Source organism: Lynx rufus, unplaced genomic scaffold, assembly GCF_022079265.1.
Source record: "Lynx rufus isolate CCGP_SWC_20201006 ecotype Redwood Valley unplaced genomic scaffold, mLynRuf1.p SCAF_2, whole genome shotgun sequence".
NCBI classification, from domain to species: domain Eukaryota; kingdom Metazoa; phylum Chordata; class Mammalia; order Carnivora; family Felidae; genus Lynx; species Lynx rufus.
The window spans coordinates 86,746,607-86,768,031 of record NW_025814834.1 but is presented as its reverse complement, the minus strand read 5'-3'; the positions used below and the strand labels follow the sequence as shown (position 1 = coordinate 86,768,031).

The window sequence follows — 21,425 nt, the reverse complement described above, 5'->3', positions numbered from 1 at the left end:
AGAATAGGAATACCAAAGCAAATCCTTCGTTTACTGAGGACAGCCAAAGTTCCTATTATTAATACACAGCGGAACAAAAAACCTACAAAAGACATGTTGAACTGCCACCTTTATGCCTCCCCTGCAAAACTGCTTTTCCATACAAGTTTTTTTTTTTTTTTAGTTGCAACCTAGTGGAAATTTGGGGGTAGGGGTGATAACAGCACGGATAACACAAAAGAATGTCACAGAAGTGCTGACACAACACCAAGCAATAAGGAAGCCAATATAATAATATACCAAAAGTTGAAGGATGTTTTACAGCTAGTCTGTTTTCACCATATGTCATATATTGTAATAGCGACCCACAGGTCATAATATACTGTTACGACATGTGTTCATAAGTCAGAGGGCTAGTGAAACCTCTATTTAAGGTGAGTGCTTATGTCAGTCACCTCTAAAGTCCTTAACTGCCACACGGTCAAGAAAGAAATCCGACAGTGCCAACAAAAGCAGAAGTCAGCAAGAAAACTAAAGAAACATTTGAGGAAGCAAGAGTCATACTTTTCGAAGAGAATCTGAAACAGGACTGCTTCCTGACACTCTTATTTTTCCTCTGGACAACTGTGAACCATTTTTTTCTCATTAAGAGGCCAACCGATGATCGAGTCCCCTTCTTTCTCTCCGAGCTTGTTGATCGGTTTACCCTCTTAAGAAGAGCAATGCCGGAAAATCATGTTGGAACCCTTATAGTCTCATTCCTTTCGACCAAACACAATCTTTTATAAAACAGAGAGATGAGGGGTAGTGAGCTGAAATTTTTTATAGACATCTGCCCTCCTAGGGCATGCAACCTAACTACTTACATTCCTAAAAAAATTTAGTCTCCGCTAAATTAAATATCCAAGACGGTCTACAGAAATATTCTTTTCATGCATTTCCTCTCTGATATGAGTGGGTGTAACTTCCATTAACTTTAAAGCCACCCATAAAGGGAAAAATAGACTTAATTTTTTTTCCCCAGTTATTTCTCAGGGGTAATAAACACACACTATCTGAGGAAAAGAATGATGCTAATTCAAGAAATCAAAAGAATATTACAAATGTTTTCCATATTGATAAGGCACAGAATGATTTTATTTTTGTTTTTAAAACATATTTCCCTTCTCTGTTTCAAGATAAAATAAAGTATTTTAATTTTATTATGAAATTTCAACACGGTTGCTTTTTTTATGAGACATTTGACGTGAAGCAGTTCCACTCTATTTTGATAGCACTGCCACTTCACAATTGAAGCAGCTTGTAAAAATGATTGCAGGAAAACATTTACGAAATGCTCGAAACACGGAAATATTACCATAGAGTTGTTTTTCTATGTCAACTAAACTATGGAATATGCTGTAGGAGTTGGGAGTCTGTTTAAACACATCATGAATCCCAATTGCTAAGAACTATTAAAAAAGGTAGGATGTACCCTATCACTGCCAAATTGATTCTATTTGATTGTTGCAGTTATGTGAATAGGATGCACCAGCAAAGCCATTTCAGAGTTGTTATTAACTTCTTTCATTAACTAAGCTTCAAGAGATACACTTTGTGGAAGTAACAACAGAGAAGGACCATCACCTTTGAAATGTCATGGTATTTTAAGGCTGTGCGATTTCAGAAGACTCAATGAGGGGAAAAAAAAAAAAACAACAACCACCTAAAGATTCATTTCCCATAGTTTTCTCTTACAAACAGTTAAAAAAAAAAAAGACAAAAACCCCTTGGTCTATTACTTATTCCTCTATAAATTTCTATTTTGATTTCAGCTGGATATATTGAAAGTGGTTGGTAAATGAGAATGGATGAGAATTGACTAACTGCTCTTTTCTAAAAGTACCCCTTCTACAACACAGGATGGAATCAAGGGGTAAAGATGGCGCCTTGTGGACACTTTGATTCTATTTTGAATGTTGTAGAAAATAGATAACTAGTTCAACATACATCATTAGATTGTTACATATGTGTATTTTATAAGAGGATTAGCTGTGTGTGTATATATATATATACGTATATGTATATGTATACGTATATGTATATGTATATATATATATATATATACGGCAAAGGCACAAGCAATTACTACCATGGAAGGTATGTTTACACTTATGCACCTATTTCAAGATGTTTTCTAAATAAGTGTACAGTAGGTCTTCAGATTTAAAAGCGAAATCTTTTAGCAAAGGACTAAATATAATGATACAATCTATACCTACCATGAGAGAATTTGGTTGTATCCATACTGAAAATCCCTCTCCTGACATTTCTTGACAGGATATACCAATTGGTTCTCATGGAAGTACAGAATCTTTTTCAACTTCCCAAGGTCAGGCCGAAGGGCAGTCAGTTCAGTCAGGTTCAGCACTGAGCTTGCAAAGAGGATCCTAGGAAACAAGGAGATTAAAGTTTACTGTCCCAAGTATGTGTGAAGTGGTCATCCTTCGCCTTCCTCCCCCTTTCCCTCTTCCCACCCCCCAAAAAAACATATCCCCTATAGGGACACATCAATAGTTAAGCCTTAATACCATGTAGCAGCATTCTAAGTTTTGATCTCTTAAAAAGCAGCTGCTAAGAACTATAAAAGCCCTGAATCTCATTGGTCTTCTCAGCTCAGTTACTGAGAGATGCAAAAAGAAAAAAAAAAAAAAAAAAAAAAGCCGGATGGATTTTATTGAAAAAGGCAAGAAAAGCTCTATCTGAAGGACAAATGGAACAAAGATAAGGCTGACTGGGGAATACTTTGCTTGCCAGTTTCATTACACTTTACTTCTTTATGCAACCAACTACTGAAATTCAATATACGAGCAGGAATGGCACATGTTCATGTTATGACATAAACCCTTTTGATTTATGCAACAGACTTATTGAGTGTGGTCTTTTTCTCTTGGCATGTTTTCTCACTGTCCCTATCTGCCACCTCTCCCTTTTTCTTAACTGTTTGGCAATATTCGTGGTTTTCTTATTGTTATTTTATTTTTTTTTATTCTCCATTACTGGACTGCTAATGGCACCAGATGTATAATCCAGCAACGTATGATCTATAAAACTCCTGATATAAAAAATAAATATAAAAAAGAAGAAGAAGAAAGCTGATTCCTTATCTTTGGGAAAAAAAGGAACTGAAAGCTTACCTATTATGTTTATAAATGAAACAGTGTCCATTTACTTACTCATTCCACAAACGTTTACTACATGCCTAATGTGGGCCAGAGTCTAACTGGGAAGAAGAGAGAAGATGAACCAAGACAGCCCATCAGGATAAACGCTACCTGCGCTTGTGACATAAACAAAGAATTAACAGAAAGAAACCCGAAAGGAGTAATATCGCTCTAGGACAACCTCGAAACGTTTCCCTAACGAGGTGCCTACCACATATGGACACAAAAGAGGAACAAATTACAGTCCCTGAACAGCTGAGGACATTTAGATGGCACAATTTTGATAGAATGCCACCTTTACAACATAATGTAGTATCACTTGACCCTTACAGCTTTAGTTCCATTCTACATAATGAGGTTCAACAAGGTTAAGAGTTTTGCGTTTACTGGTAGAAAGTGGCACTGGTAGATTGACGCTGGTACAAAGTGGCAAAGCAGAGACTCCTGGTCTTCGACAGCCTGAAGCACCTTTCATTATGCCACGGATATGAACTGGTTGTGGACCACTTAAACACTGCAAATGATTCTTTGTGTACTTAATAAATACAAAATATCATACTTGTTATTACCATGATTACAACCACTATAAATTTTCCCTTGCAGATAAGTCAAATGGCTAACTTAAGGTGTTTATATGATTTTCACACAGGAAGAATGATGACATGATAAGTGCATATATCATAAGTAGGAATTCAGGTGCCTTCTTCATGGACTAAAAAAAGCACATAAAGACCAAAAAGGCCGTGATCTCTCTCTAAAGCCACATGGCTGTATTAGTATCATGGTTTAATGCTTTGAAGTAAAAAAAAACCTTACAAAGGAGACGTATTTATATTTTTAACTGTCTATTTGTATTCAACTAAAGCAACAGAAAAATGGTGATCAAAAAAATGCCTTATTTTGTCCAAAAATATTCCCACCACCACCACCACCACCAAGTATAAGCCTTTCTAAAACTTAAATGGAAAATTCTGAAATATGAAGATACTTGCTTATCTATAAATCCGATCCTTAGTAGAGAGAACAATAAAATATTAATCTCAATCAATCAATATTTTCCTTAAAATGAAATGGACGGTGACTTGTGGGTCTAATTATTCAGTATCACCCCCTCCTCTACCTCCATACAATACTACTGCAAGCAATGACTCATTCTTTTTTTTTTTAATTTTTTTTTCAACGTTTATTTATTTTTTTGGGACAGAGAGAGACGGAGCATGAACGGGGGAAGGGCAGAGAGAGAGGGAGACACAGAATCGGAAACAGGCTCCAGGCTCTGAGCCATCAGCCCAGAGCCTGACGCGGGGCTCGAACTCGCGGACCGCGAGATCGTGACCTGGCTGAAGTCGGACGCTTAACCGACTGCGCCACCCAGGCGCCCCGCAATGACTCATTCTTAATCATAAGATCTGAGCAAGCTCAATGTTTTTCACACAGAAGGTCGAAAATTCATTACATGCAGCCCCCACATGACTAACAGCAAAAAAACAAAAAAATCGTACCTTAATGGAGAAATTTGGTAGACATCAATTTACCCACGTGATCAAACTTAATATAAACAGTAACAGGACACGTGATGTGTATTTCCCAGTGTGATACACTGACAAAGACACAAATCACCAATGTAGTTCTCCTGCCACAAATGCCCGATCTGAACTTGGTCATGAGGAAACAATATTTGCAGACAAATATTCTGCAAAATAACTGGGCTCAATCTCTAAAAATGTCAATGTCCTAAAGAAAAATAAAATCTAGATTAAAGGAAAATAAAGGGACACTGAAACAAAATACAATGTGTGATTCTTCATTGGATCCTAGATGAGGAAAAAATAGTTATAAAGGACATTATAAGGATAATAGGGAAACTCTGAATATGGATTCCATAAGACTATAAATTTGAATCAATCTTAAATTTCTTAAGTATACTAATTTTATTATGGTCATGTAGGAGAATAACCTTATTCTTTGGAGACACATACTGAATTATTTACATGTGAAGGGTCATGATGTCTACAACTAATTCTTACATGGTTCAAACAAAAGGCTACTAATAACAATAAATATTTATAAGTATATATTTGCATAGACAGATATTTAAAAATGTGTAAAATGTTAACAATTGATTAATCTAAATGAATGGTATATTGTAATTTCATCGACCTAGTCTTCAAAGTTTTATCTAGTTATATATTTATATAATTACAAATTTGAGGGAATATGCATTAAATGGCAGTGAGTAGAAGGGAAAAATACATTTCATAAGGAAAAAAACCCTCTCATCATATATGTATTTCTAATCATAATCCAATTGTTAATTTCCTACATGAGACTTATGCTCAGGACGGGCCATCTGCAGCAAATGTTTAGCCAAGGTGAGCCTTGCACTCTGCTCCTACCATACATCTCTCCTCTCCTTACCCTACTTACTAGCTAATCCATAATCAAGGAATCCAGATCTAAAGTTGAGCGTTCTAAATAAAGCCTCCCAAATGAAAGAATGTAATACATTCAGAAGTGAGGTGGCAGTGATTTTCGGAATATTAACCATTTGGGTCTGCCCACACCAACACTTCCTTCAGTTTGTTCAGTCATTAACAGGAAAATCATTTCCCTTGTGTAACTAATCTTGAAATAGCCCTACTTCTGGGGCGCCTGGGTGGCGCAGTCGGTTAAGCGTCCGACTTCAGCCAGGTCACGATCTCGCGGTCCGTGAGTTCGAGCCCCGCGTCGGGCTCTGGGCTGATGGCTCAGAGCCTGGAGCCTGTTTCTGATTCTGTGTCTCCCTCTCTCTCTGCCCCTCCCCCGTTCATGCTCTGTCTCTCTCTGTCCCAAAAATAAATAAACGTTGAAAAAAAAAAAAAATTAAAAAAAAAAAAAAAAGAAATAGCCCTACTTCTAAATTGTGGAAATTATCTCTGTCAGGAAAACAGAGATTCTGTTTGCTTTTCATTTGTAAAATAGTAGTTAAAGTGGACAACAAGCAATTCGTCAAATATTTGAGTTAGTGACACCCAAAAAGAAGTAACAAATATGCTCACAAAATGCAGGTAAGATTAATAGGCAATTTTTACTTTGTCCCCTTCGACCAATTAAAAAATAAAGTTAATAATGATACAATGAATGACATCACTCAATCAGCAGTCAACCCCTAGGCTTCCAATGTTCATCTTGCCACAGGTATTACTTAAGCAATAAATCCTAACAAGGTGAGCTTTATCATCCCACACTGTGTCTCCAACAGGAAAGGGCATGAGGTGATAGCAAAAAGCACTAGGAACAAGATAATTCCTGACAGCTGCTGCTTGAGCACAAGTTAAATTGAACAGTTTATCTCAGCATGAAGATGTTATAAGGTTTTATGTTTAATATTTTTAAATTAACATAAAAACCAGAGAAGGCAGTTGTGCAATCTCTTGCAAACATGACATACTACAATCACTGCATAAGCTGGATTAGGACTTATTACCATGCTACTACAGAATTAAGCTGTTTTTAGACCACCAAAGAGCTTTAAATTGCAACTTTTGTCTCTGTAAGAGAAACCTATATTTAAAATGTCTGCTAAATTCAAATTAACGGCTACATCATTAGCTTATACCATCTCACCAAAGGTATAAGTAAGCTGCTATTATAATCCTCTAACCAAAATGGCTCCGTGCTGCAAGCACATCAACACCGTTCTATGTATTTGGGATTGTATCCATATACATGTTTCGATTGTTTCCAGTGCACATTACATGTACAATCTGAGTCATATTTGCTTAAGGAATCCAAAATAACTCAACTTAATGAAATTCAAGGTTAAAGATTTTATGTTTTCTGACTCAGTTTGAATAAACCAGTTATTTGCCTTTTACTGTATTCTCTTAATACATAAAAAGAGATGCTGAAATACACCTAAGCCCTATAGGAGTGCGATGGCTATTTATCAAAATGGATACTTTTATATCTCCAATGGTATGGAAGGGCAGCAAAATGAGAAAAGAAGACAGGCATTCAAGATTCCAACCACCACCACATGCATTCTAGTAATAATACCTCATGAACCAGGTTATCGCAATCTTTCTCCATGGAATCTTTCAATGGCCCCTTCTATCCCCCCAAACCATTTAGCACATTTATCACATGATGGGATATACTACAGATTTAACACAGGTACAGATACCAGTAATTATGTAATTCCTTGCAGGGCTTCAGGAAGTCTTTGACAAAGGAGTAAATTCCATTCGTCCAGTTGTGTCTCTTGCTCAGTACGTAAATTCCTTGTCTAGATTTACCTTGCTTAGCCTCATTACCAAACTTTGTTCTTTTGTTGTTTATCTTGATTCCTGTTCCTTGATAAAGACTCTCTAGGACTGTGATATAGTGTGTTCTGTGATGATGGCAATGGCTTATATCTGTAGTGTCCGATATAGTAGCAACTAGCTACATATGGCTATGGAGCACTCGAAATGTAGCTACTGCAACTGAGGAACGCAATTTTAAGTTGACTTTAACTTGCTTCATTTAAGCTTGTTATGTTCAATATTATTTCTGAAACGTATGATTTTTCACAGATTTCATGACACAGTGTGTCAGAATACCTACAACCAGGACATGACTCTTATACTCACATATTTCTAAAGCTTAAACATCTTCTTGTATAATCTCTTGTATTTCTATGACAACTGTTTCTGTATTTCATGAGATGTCTTATTACTTTTTAATATCAGGAAACTTTACACTGACTACTGTACAGAAAACAGACTGCAAGGAATCACTTCGAAGATGGGAGAACAGTAGGGGGAATAGAAAAGAAGTGAGAAGGGGCCTGTATCAGGATTTGCTGATGAAGGGGGTATAAGAATTGAAAGAGAGGAGTGCTTTCATTTCCTTCACTTTGTCACTTCCAAAGTGTAGTGATAGTGTTTTAATACAATAGGAGCTTAATAACACATACATGCATAAATGAGAATTATTCCCAAACCCTTCAAAAGTCTTTGGCTTAAATATATATTTCTTTAATTTGTAAAACCTGTGTAGAATGATAACCAAGTTCTAATATTCATTAATCGTTGATATGCAAAATTCATTTCAACACACTATGCTTTAGTTGTCAGCTACTTCATCTTAATTAGACCGTTTCTACTGCACGTTTAAATGCTATGGATTTTCAAAAACCTTCAAGAACATGCATAGCAAGACGTTTCCATTTGCTAAAACAATTAGAAATAAATACAAGATAGAAGTCTTATCTAAAGGAAAAGTAAATGTAGTCATTTAAGTTCTTGTGATGGGTAAGTTACAGGCTGTTAAATAGAGTATCCCGTTTCCCAAAAGCTGTCCCATAGGACAGCATGAAAGAATGAGTCGGTTTTGCTTTTGCCCCTCACCATGTAATGTTCCTTTCCTGTGCTTATCATGACGGCCAACACTGTGCAAAGAACACTTGTCCAGAAGGCAGGGAATCAAAGTCTGTAGGTGGGACATGCCACTGAACAATACTCCCAATACCCCCAAGTGGTTTCTTAACACCTAGCCACTCCACAGTCATCAGCACTCTGACCTGCCTTACAGTCACCTAAGAAGGAGACAGATTGTATACATACATGAGGGTTTTTTTTTAGCTAAAGGTGCCACTTAAATTCAGTGTCCCTTAAATTACTCAAGCTACCTCTCCAGTCTTTTAATTCTTGGTATCATGTCTAATTCATAAAAGATACCCAGTAATTATGTTGATAACAAGAAAGGAAGAAACAGCAAGGGTGGGTGGGTCTACTATTGAAAATATTATAAATAAATTGGAAGTTTTACTGTGTACACAAATATATTAGGAATATTAAGAATCTATTAAGAGTATTCTTGTAAGACACAAGGGAATCTGAGCACTCACAACATTTATAGCTGTTTTAGACAATCTATCAATTAGTCAACAAATCAGAACACTGTTAAAGTCTCGACAAACTAATAAGTACAATATAGGTAGTATTCCTGTTCCAAAAGAGCTGACACTAACACTGGCAAAATAAGCCATAAACAGGAAACGTTAAATAACAACAAAAAAGATAAGTAACAGCTCTGTTCTGTATAAGAAATGTCAGAAAGCACTGAAAGACTGATTGTGAACCAAGGGAGAGGCACTAAGGGCTGTGAGTTCAGAGGAGGAAGTGAAAACAGAGCAGTGGAAGACCAGGAAGGATCAAGTTTATTGAGGGTATTGAGGGAGGCATGGGTCCTGAGATCTTGGCTCTGGAAGGATCAGGGCTAGCTATCTGAGTTCAGTCAGAGAAGAGGGACAGTTGCTTAAAGTTTAGGGTTTGAAAAAAAGTGAGAAGTCAAATAAAAGGAAAAGTGGTCTTCCATCAGACCTAGAGGCACCCAAGTGTAGCATAAGAAGTTTGCCAAGTCCACCCTCTCTGTTAACAATATGAGGATCCACTGTACCCTTATAATTATATTAACAATGTTTTATTTCTTCTTATTATCCTTAACTGAGTTATAAATGCTTGTTGGCTGAGAAAAATGATAGTAAAATGAGAGGATAAGGAATCAAAGTTTCACCATCACTACCACTCTCCAAATAAGGGAGGTTGTTCTATCTATATCCAAAGATAAAATCAATTTGTTTAAAACATGGCTCTCCAACAGCTATGTGATCATATTCTAAAGGAAGACAAGGAACCACATATTATGCAGGGTTTTACATATACTGGCTAATTTAATCACCATCCTAAGAGATTTGTCTTACTATTTCCATTTTACTGATTAGGAAATTAAAGCATGAGAAGTATTGTTAAAAGCTAAGGCAACAGTGGTTACTAGGGGGCAAAGATGAGTTTCAAATCCAAGTTGAGCTGGACCCAAAGCCTCTATGTTTTTCAGTTATTCCACACTGATTTTGAATCGTCTAGGATTAGAATGTGACTCAATGGTTCTCAGTACTTCTCATTATTGTCTGTTTTTGAGCAATACAAGAACACAAATGGTATAAAGAAGAACTGTACTAACCTGAATAGCTTTATTTAATTTCTTCATTCATCACATATTTTCTGAGTGATTATACTGTTAGACAAACTGTGGAAAGCTAATGACCATCAGTGAAGGATCTCCTGAAGAGATGCAATCAAGGTGGCCACCCTACGTCACACAAAGGAGTCAGCCTACTAAAATAACAAGTATTTGTTAGGCACTGGGACAGACAGAAGCAGCTGATATCAAAAGCAATGAAGATAACAGAAATATCTGATTTGGTTACTGGAGGGACAGGCTAAGGGTGACTCGAAAGCTGCTAGCTTGTGCAGATCGATAATGGTGACATTCCTTAACACAAGAGGAGAAACAATTCAGTGGCTGGAATAGAGAAGAAATGAAGGGATGGTTTCTACAAATGTGGAATATAAGTGGAGTGCCCAGTAGGTAACTAAAGATAACAAATAATAATGAAAGAAATTGCATTGCAGATTTAATTAAATGAAAGCACTTGGTCACCAACTGTGTCTGTTAAAAATGTGGGCTCTTGGTTTGTTACATAATTTTACATATCTGTTCTACAGGTTTCTCTAATATTTCATATGTTATCTTATTTTCTCCCATTAAAGTGTATATTCCTTGATAAGATAAATTAGATCCGCTGTTCTTTTCTTTAGTACCCTATAGTTTCCCTAACATGACACTTACCACTCTGGGTTTTAAGTTTTCTCAGGACATGCCCTATATTTTCCTTGTTCCTTATCCTATCAGGTGCTCAAAAAACATTTTCAAAAAAGTGACTAAACAAATACATTAATTAATAAATGAATCAGTCATTTAGGACTTCAATGACACTGAGAAAATCAAACTGGTTGATTCTCTCCATATAGTCAAGTGTTCAATATGATATTTACTCCTACCATTAAAAAAACAAGTTGGAAAGTATCTCATGTCCCCAAAATAAAGAACTTACCTTCTTACTTGAGCACCCAACACATTATTTGATGTCATTTTTGATTGAGCCCATTCCTATTCTTTGGGTCCCTAATAATATGTCAGGCACTGTTCTCTGCTTCACCATCCTAATATATCAAGAACCCACGATACAATCCAAAGGAAAGGAACTCTTGGGGAAAGGCAGGTGTCAGCCTGGTACAAAGATCAGGAATGTATGATATGACGATAAAAATTTCTGTCTTCTTCAGGGATTCATGATCATCGGCCTTGAAGAAGAAGTTAGTCAATTAATATGCAAAGCACATCTAACTTGCTGAGTGCGCTGGGAACACTTCATATGGTGTTTTATCTCCATAAACTAATATAATTAGTATGTGAAATATTTATAATTCACCTCATGATTAATCTATCGTAGACTATTCCTTAACAGCAGCATATCATTTTATATTGGGATGTTCTTTGCCCTTTAGTTCATGCAACTCATGAGTCCCTGGAGTTCATTTCCAAATATTATGAAGTTGGAAGAACAGAGACCCAAGGTAATGGATTTCGGTCCTATCATTACTCTAACCTACGCATGTTGTCTAAGATTACACACATACAAGGACACAGTGACCAGTCAAGCCAGAAGGACTACTACTCAAATAGGTACATAAAGCTCAGTTCAGGCACACATCTGAGGAACCAACGACAGGCAAGCACAGAGTGGCTTTCAGAGATTACCATCATTTAGGCTAGAATATTACGACACAGTAATAGTTAAAGCAATCATAAAAACAATAATAATATCTGCCTCCCAGAACATCAAGTAAAATACTCCTGACAACCATGGAAAGTAAGGTATTTTGTACTCAAATAACGAATAAGCTAACAAGGAAAAATATGGTAACTTGCTATTTTTACTGAGTCACATCGATGGCTAAAATTAACAAGCACAAAATAAAGTGTCTCCTAAATATTCGGTTTTTCTATAATCATAAGACCTACATTTTTTGGTGCTTATGAGTATTTGTTTTAACTGTGCTTCCCAGAATCCTATATTCTATTGAGCTGTTCTATCATTTGATTTGTGACATTTTGTTGTTACGCTTCTCATAGAGATTATCCGTGTGTTTTGATTATTTCTCCTATGTTTGTTTTGGCAAGTCCAAGACAGTTCTTTGAAATCTTCCCTGAATTTGGTGCTTAATATGCCATTTGAAGAAATACCTCCCCACAAATAATTTAGTTAGTATCCCCAATGTTTTGCTATTTTACATATCACTTTAATTATAAGGGTACCATCAGGTAACTAATTACAAAAGTCAAAGCCAGCAAAATATACTGTACACAGTAGGCACTCAAAAAGTATCTGAGAGGGGTGCCTGCGTGGCTCAGTCGGTTGAGTGTCCGACTTCAGCTCGGGTCACGATCTCACAGTTTGTGAGTTTGAGCCCCATGTTGGGCTCTGTGCCGACAGCTCGGAGCCTGGAGCCCGCTTTGGATTCTGTGTCTCCCTCTCTCTCTGATCCTCCCCCGCTCACGCTCTGTCTCTCACTTTCTCAAAAATAAATAAAACATTAAAAAAAAATCTGGGAGAGTGAAATATTAAATAATATAGTCCATCTGTAATAGGAAAAGAATCTGAAGGTGGGAGTCACTGTGTTCGGGTCTTTCATACCTTTCTTTTATTCATTTATTTTTTTTAAGATGAGAATTTTTATAAACATTGATTTGTTATCCCTGTGTTTCTCATGAAACCAACAATGTAAAAATTCTAAGAATGTGATTCTCACCAGAGGAAAACATTTGAAAGCTATATTTTTAAAAATTAAAACTTCCTATTTTAATTTTTTTAATGTTTATTTATTTTTGGCAGAGAGAGAGAGAGAGAGACAAAGCATGAATGGGGGAGGGGCAGAGAGAGAGAGAGGGAGACACAGAATTCGAAGCAGGCTCCAGGCTCCGAGCTGTCAGCACAGAGCTGGACACGGGGCTTGAACTCTTGAGCCGTGATATCATGACCTGAGCGGAAGTCGGACGCTCAACTGACTGAGCCACCCAGGTGCCCCAAAACTTCCTATTTTAATAGAGTAAAGTGAAAATTTAAATATCTTCTACATGGCTGGGACACCTGGTGCCTCAGTCAGTTGAGCATCCAACTCTTGGTTTCCACTCAGTTCATGATTTCGTGGTTGTAGGATTGAGCCCTACATCATGGTCCACACTGAGTGTGGAGCCTGCTTAGGATTTTCTTTCTCCCTCTCTCTCTGCCCCTCTCTGCTCTCTCTCTCTCTCAAAATAAATAAATAAGCATTTAAAAAAATAAAAACCTTCTACATGGCTATCTAAGTTTCACAAATAACATTTTTTAACATGCTTTCCTTGATCACAACTTAAATAAACTGCCCCCCCTTTTTTTTAAAGTAAGTAACATAGACATAGGTACGGGAGGAAAAAACAGATGAAAAGTACAAAATGCTATATAAACAATATCATTAAGATGATCTAAAAAGGAAGCCCTGAGGTCATTCAACACAACCTACATGGCATAATAACTTTCTAAGATACCTTTTTTCTTGGTCTCACCTATGACTCTACATTCTCCATAGGACTCACTAAATACAATAGCTCATAAAATGCCCCAGGCCACACTTGCTTACCAGGTGACTGAGGAGCACGAAGTGAGGTTACCTGCCCTGGATTAGCCAGTCAGAGGCAACGATGGGACCAGTAGAGAGTCTGTGATAAAAAAGGAGATCAGTCACAGGTGCTGCTTGTGAGCCTGCCTCCTAAATCCAATGGTGGGAGCATCTTCAAGTTAGATGTTGGGATTAAAATGGTCTCTATTTGGGGTGTCTGGGTGGTCTAGTCAGTTAAGCATCAGACTCTTTTCTGTTTTTTAATGTTTCTTTATTTTTGAGAGACAGAGAGAGAGAAAGAGACAGAGCACAAGCAGGAGAAGGGCAGACAGAGACGTGGGCACAGATTCCAAAGCAGGCTCCAGACTCTGAGCTGTCAGCACAAAGCCCGACGTGAGGCTTGAACTCATGAACCGTGAGATCATGACCTGAGCTGAAGCTGGATGGTTAACCTATGGAGCCACCCAGGCACTCCAAGCATGGGACTCCTGATTTCCACTCAGGTCACAATCTCACAATTCGTGACATGGAGCTGTGTTGACAGCACTGAGCCTGCTGGGGAGTCTCTCTTTCCCCTCTCTCTCTCTGCCCCTCCCCCACTCTCATGTGTGCTTGCTCTCAAAATAAATAAATACACTTAAAAATAAAATAAAATGTTTTCCATTTAATGGGAAAACAAAAGCCCATTCATTGAGGCAAAAAATTAGAAAACCCATCTTTGACCATGTTCCTCCTTTTCTCTCCATATAATACAGAGGAAAGTGCTTGAACCTGGGTATAAATATGCACTAGAGCCTCCCAACAGATATATGAGTCTCAATGTTATTTGAATTTTCCATTGTCTGTGTCTGAGGGTCACATACCACAGGTCATTAAAAGCCATCCAAAGTCTCCTTCCACCATGTAAGACATTTTCACGTAAGGCACAGTATGGATGCATCCCTTGTGAGTCAGTCCTTTCCTTTCTTCCCTTTTGTATTTGCATATAGCAGTGGTCTGGGAATGTCTGGAAATACACAGAATGCCATGCGAGAAGCAAGAAAGCAACCTCAGACCTGGCCTGAGAAAGTCAGACAGGCTTTAAAGGAGATAGCACTTGAGATGTGCGTTAAAAGATGAAGAAAATTTCCAGTTCAGTTATGTGGGAAGGGCAAAAAGGAGGAAGATTATGAGTTTCCATTAATAATGCAGAGGAAAAGCAAGTACCTGGGACTATAAATATCTGCCTTCTACTTAATTAAGCAAATATTCAGCATATTTATATTATATGAAATATGTATTTGAAATACATAAATATATATTTATATAAAGTAGGTAAGGCATAATAAGATAAGACAGATTTGACATCCTGCTCCTCATTTTTGCATTTTGGCAATGGAGATATAAACAAAGGGCTGAATTTATACAAGAGTTAATATTTGATAGTTTAAGTAACTTTGTTTTAATCTCCAAACTCATATATACTGCTATTACTGCTCATAATTAGTGATGCCAACTGAGTACAAATGAGGTTCGTAATAAACCGCTCCTTTACTAAGTACCCAAAGTTGAATGGGACATTCTAATAACTTTTTTTATAACAACTCCTTGTCTTAAAAAACACTTTCAAAGAAATGTTAGTATTTTGCCACTCCATAGGATTCAGTAACAAGGCGAGATTCTCCCAAGAATATTCCAACAGTCCTTGAAAAACTAAGACTGTCACAAAACCTGAGCATCTGGCAACTCTGCCACCATGAAGTATCCATATGGAAGAGACCAAAATGTGTCAAAGTACCCAAAACGATTTTGGAGAGTGTAGAAGATAGAATAAATAATTCAGTATCGTCAACACTTTCAACAGCAGGTAGTGGATATGCTACCTGCTTCTATAATGTGCCAGAATGTAACATAAGTGTGTGAGGCTGTGTGTGTATGTGTGTGTGAGAGAAAGGCAGAGAGAATATGAGTACACATGAGGCGAAAAACTATTTTTATACAGAAATATTCCTTAGGTGGTTCTCTTTGTAGGGACATCGGATCTCTGTAAGTATAGGTTTACAGATATACAGAAGAAAAAAACAGAGTCAATGAAAATTTATTTTTAAGATAAACATAGCAACAAATATATTACTTCAGAGTCAATGAAAAAAAAACTGCATTAACTTAACATTATGGTTGAAATTGTATGTGCAAAAAAACTCAGAAAATCCAAAATTATGGTTCCCTCAGCAACCATAACTGTGTCCTCATGCATATATGAGTATTTTGCATTACTGTAATGATGATACATTTCAGCCTTAATATCAGTTTATGCAATGTGACTGAATTAGGATTCTTTGGGGAACTATAACTTTGAATTTCTGGACTTTTGTGAATGTAAAATCTTAACCATAAAGTTACACTAATATAGGGTGTGGTTTTGCATTTTATTTTCTGTCATTTAAAAAAACAATTAAGAGTGAATGGTTGACATTAAACTAGCAAACAATTGGATAATTTTTAATAATACAAATCAAAGTCTAATTGCTTAAAATAGGGATGTACAAACTACAAACAAAAAGAAATGTCCTTCTGAAGATTAATCAAGGACAAGAACAGGAGAGACATTTTTCCAGGAGTGAGTAAATTTACTTTTTCTATAAAATGTTAATTTCTGATTAAAAGGTATTTTAATTCAACTATATTTCAACAGGAATATAAATACCAATGGCTGAAATAATTCTCTGACTACATATTCCTGCATCTTACCAAGAAAAAATATAGTATTAAAATGGTATCCCATATTTTCAAGAGTAAAGCTGGTTGAAAGCCACTTTTTCTTCTTGTAGGTGTAACATGGCAGGACATAACCTATAAGATGAAATTGTATAACTGTCACTAACTACTTTTTGATCCTGGAGCTGAGGCTGTTTCAAAATATGGTTCACAAAGAAACGGATACACAATGATCAAGTTAAGTTTAAGAATGAGGTAACTGTTTTACACAATTACTTAGTACTATACAGCCACGGAGTAGTTGCGAGATGGAGGTAAAGAGCAGGGGCATAGTGGGTTCAGGAGACACGAGTCATAAGCACCTTTGTTTAGCGGAAAATTACAAACACGTCCGTGAGGTGCCATTTTCAACTGGCTTCACACAACTGATCAGTAGTTCACTTCAACAAAGTGAACACGTTGTACAGGAACCCGTGGAAAGACCCAGAAGCAAAAGGGGCCAACACCCTTTTGGAGAACAAAGAGTTTCGTTGAACAGGAGGTTCAGAAAGGAGAGGCTGTAAATGCAGATTACATACACACTGTAGAGGATGTTGACAGCAAGGATGACAAGTCTTAACTGCAATGTACCAGCAGTAGGAGGACACTGAAGTTTCTTTCATAAGCAAGGAGGCTATGCTTTTTGGGAGAAGAAAAACAGAAAGCAAAAATGATAAAACAAAACCAAAAAAAATAAACAAGACCCAACAGAAGACATAGCAGAAGAGGTAAAGACTGAAGACAAGGGACTAGTTATGAAATTAGTATAATAATCCAGACATGTTGCAGCAAAGGCCTGAAAAAAATGTGATAACAGTAAGACTTAAGTGGAGGAGAAAGGATTAGGAGGTGCTTGGGAGATTCTGAGATACACTGACTGCTGGAACAATTGTGCCACTGATAAAAATATAAAACAAGAGCTGTGTCTGATGTGCAGACAAGAAAAGGCTGAGTGATAATTAGAAACTCTTAAGTGTGGGGCGCCTGGGTAGCTCCGTCGGTTGGGCGTCTGACTTCAGCTCAGGTTATGATCTGGTGGTTTGTGAGTTTGAGCCTCACGTCGAGCTCTGTGCTGACAGCTCAGAGCCTGGAGCCTGCTTCAGATTCTGTGCTCCCCGTCTCTCGGCCCCTCCCCTACTCATGCTCTGTCTCTCTCTGTCTCTCAATAATAAAAAAATGTTAAAAAGATTTACAAACAGAAACTCTTAAGTGTAAGATATCAGGTTCCATAGAAACAAGCATTTCCTTCAATAAAAAGTTAGAAATACAGTCTTGAAGATGCCAATCACAGTAATAAAAACAATTCTATTATTTTATACCTGTGTAATTTATAAACTCATAAACTCATAACTCCCCCCCCCTTAATCCTTCTGGGGTTGGGAAGGCAATGGCATCAGTTGTACAAATAAGAAAACTGAGGGTCAGCCAGGTGACTCCCCAAACCTCACACAGGTATGACATGGCAAAGTTAGGCTGTAGACACAGATTTTAAAATCTTTGATACAAAAGTTATTTTGAAACTATAAATAAGATCACCCAAAAAATGTGAGGGTAAAAAATAACTGAGTTGTGTACAGACCCACAGGGAAAAAAGAAGACTGCAGAGCAGTAATTATTCAACAGCCCAAGAGATGACCCAGATGCCTAGGACAGTGCTACAGGCCTAGCACTCAACACGTACTCAATGTACCTGTCTCATCAACAGCTAACTGGGAGACAGCACTAACAGGGTCCTTGTATCTGCAGCAGACGATGGATTAATTCTCAAACTTTCCTAAAGCAATCACTTTTCCCAACAAAATTCTTACACAAAATTCCTATACGTAAAATACATAAAAAACACTATTGAGTAAATCAGGAGTAGGTGGTCTGGAACTTCACCTAACTTGAACTCTTTTCCTTCTCTTCACAACCCTTTCTTTGTACATCTATTATGTAGCTACCCCTAAGACAAACCCATGCAACCCAGAAAAACTACTGGAAATCCTTTAAATTGGTCATAAGGGTGATATAATTTGGGACCTCTGAGTTTGGTATGGAAGAACGGTAGAGAACACTTGGTCTGAACAAATCAAACTAAAATCAACCCCTGCCTGTCTAGACTTGATTTTTTTTTTTATTTTTTTTTTATTTTTTTATTTTTTTTTTTAATTTTTTTTTTCAACGTTTATTTATTTTTGGGACAGAGAGAGACAGAGCATGAACGGGGGAGGAGCAGAGAGAGAGGGAGACACAGAATCGGAAACAGGCTCCAGGCTCTGAGCCATCAGCCCAGAGCCTGACGCGGGGCTCGAACACCCAGACCGCGAGATTGTGACCTGGCTGAAGTCGGACGCTTAACCGACTGCGCCACCCAGGCGCCCCTAGACTTGATTTTTAACTAGACTTTCCATTACCATGTTCTTCCACTAGCTGGGGTCTTTCATTAATTCTTTCACGGATATCTCCAGGGCCAACAACTTTCTTCAATTACGACCCACATCGCAATTGGACATCACAAGTGGGACAACCCACTTGGACATCACGATTGTATACCATGGAAATGGCACATTTAATGACTCAATTGCCTGCAGCTTTCTTGCTCCAATAACTGTCACAGAATCTCCCTACTTGCTGCATCTTGTAACTGGCCATGCCACATGACTGCACATATACGTCAGAGAGAATAAGAATGGCATAATGTCAGGAGGCTGAAATTACAAAAGTGAATGCCAGATTTGATATCTTAGAAGAAAGCAGTTGTATATTCTAATCATGTTACTGATACCATGTGTGACAAAGAAGGGGAGGATCTGAATGTTCCTAGAGTTGAAAAAAGTGCAAGGATTATTGAGCCCCTTTTAACAGCAGACTTGTGCTGTTGTTCCATTTTTATATAAACTGTAAAAGAAAAATTCAGTCCAATTGGAGAGTAAAAACAGTAATCATTATAAAAAACATCCAGCCCAACCAAGTAGCAAAAACAGTAATCATTATAAGATTTTATTATGGCAGTACCTTTATACAAATATGAAGTAATATATAAAGAAAATCACAGGCTGATTCTTGGATAATTTATTCAAGGAGTAAGTTATGAAAATTCATCAATAAGTAGAATAAATGAGGCAACTCAAAGACAGCTCACCATAGATTCTATTTATGCAACTCCAATTTTAATTTAGTCTGTATTGATGGACTCTTTTATTTCATGTGTTACAGTCATGTTAAACTAGACACAACATGCACTGCGTCTACAGCCTACACAGTACAAAGATGTCTGGACGTGACTTTTGCTTCAAGTGATAAACAGTTCAGTTGTAAAAAGGATTTAAGAAATGTAACAGAAATCAGTGAATAAATTCTTTAAGAAGTAACCACATGCGTTAAAATTTCCCTTTTACTCTCTTGCAATCTGTCATTTGTCCTTGGGAAAAATCATGCTGCCATTGTCCTGGGTAGTCTCAGGCCTCTGCAAAAAAGACCACAAGGTAAGAGAAGAGGGATGGGTAGAGGCCTGGGACCAGGACAGAGTGCACACCACAGGAGCAGAGCCACAGATTGCACCTGCCATCAAAGACACAGCGACACAAAGGAAAGGGGCATAACTTTCCAAGGGGCATAACTTGGGCAACACATAGGTTGATTCAATGGATAAGGAAGAAGAGTAAGGGAGAAGTCTCATTCAGAAGTCAGGAAGTAACCCTGGAAAATCTTATACAGGTGTCAGACGCCAAATCTGATTAGGAATACTCAAGGGAGAAAACTGGCAGGAACTAAGAGAGGGGTAACAACTCAGAAGGGGCCTACAGCCTGAGGAGGAATCATGCAGGGTAAGAGGGAGACTACGGACAGGAAACCTGGCCATGTCAGCTAATACTGGCAATCAAAGGATGAGAAGAGATGACCAGAGAGCAGGAAAGTGAGGGCCTGAGGCTGACCCTATGGCAACTAGCACTAGAGGGACCCATGGGTGGAGGGTCAACTGACAGAAGGCAGGAATCTAAACATCTGTGCATGTGAATCCAGTGTCTGGGATGGATAAAGCCAACTCTAAGTCACATTATTCAGTGTATCTGTGGCTAAAGATGTGCTCCGTGATGGAGGTTAAGAACGGCTCCAGTACTGTGCAAGACTGAGCCCGCAAGCTCAGGGGGCATTCGTGGGCCTGACCATGACTTGGCTAAGGAAAGTCAAGGCTTGAACAGAGATAAGGGTTAAGAGAACAAGAGAAAAGAGAATAACACAAAAATGTCTCTGAATTATAATATGTGAACTTGGTAAAAACTACAAAGCAAACCCAGAATATGAAAAGGTAGATTTATCTGAAAGACAAATGAGTACTCTATTTACTTTTACAAAAAAAAAAAAAAGAAAAAAAGAATCTTCAATAATATTAAGAATAGAATTAAAGCTTCTTAAAGTACAAAGTTATAAGTATACTATTATTACAATAATGTAAGACTAGATACACAGGAGAAGACTATAAGAAAGACTATAAGGTATAATAGCTGTCAGGTTTATGGATTTTCATATTTTATCTCCAAACGTTCTGCCATGTGATTATACATTACTTTTATAATTAAAAAAATGAAAATATTCATAATAAAACTTTTAATAGCAAGCACGCCTAGTACCTTTGAATTATTTGACTAAAATAATTTCTGCTTACAACACATTTCCTGGGTAAAGAGCAAAGTATTTACATATACTGTTGCACACTGAAGTCCTTTTGAAATCTCAAAAATTAATAATCCTTACACATAATTTGTATATCACTATAAGGTAAAGTTAACCTAAAGAAACAATTTAAAATTTTCATTTTAAACATTTTCTTTATTTTTAGATATAGGAAATATGTTCTAATGTCACCTTTATACAGCACTAGGGGAAAATTAAAAAAAATCACTGTAGTGTGTTGTGATGCAAATTATTTAGGAAAAGTGCTAGAGACTGCACTTTTTTAAGTTTATTTATTTCGAGAGAGAGGGGAAGAGAATAAGAA

At 37.2% G+C, this 21,425-nt stretch overlaps 1 protein-coding gene across 1 annotated transcript in view; it reads right to left on the bottom strand.

Annotated features, from left to right (window-relative positions):
* The window catches only part of GTDC1 (glycosyltransferase like domain containing 1), a 292,594-nt gene that overhangs the window by 197,593 nt on the left and 73,576 nt on the right, over window positions 1–21,425 (bottom strand). Inside the window, exon 4 of the mRNA XM_047082236.1 lies at window positions 2,241–2,408. Within this exon, the coding sequence (XP_046938192.1) occupies window positions 2,241–2,408 (168 nt within the window). The remainder of the gene's footprint in view (window positions 1–2,240; window positions 2,409–21,425) is intronic.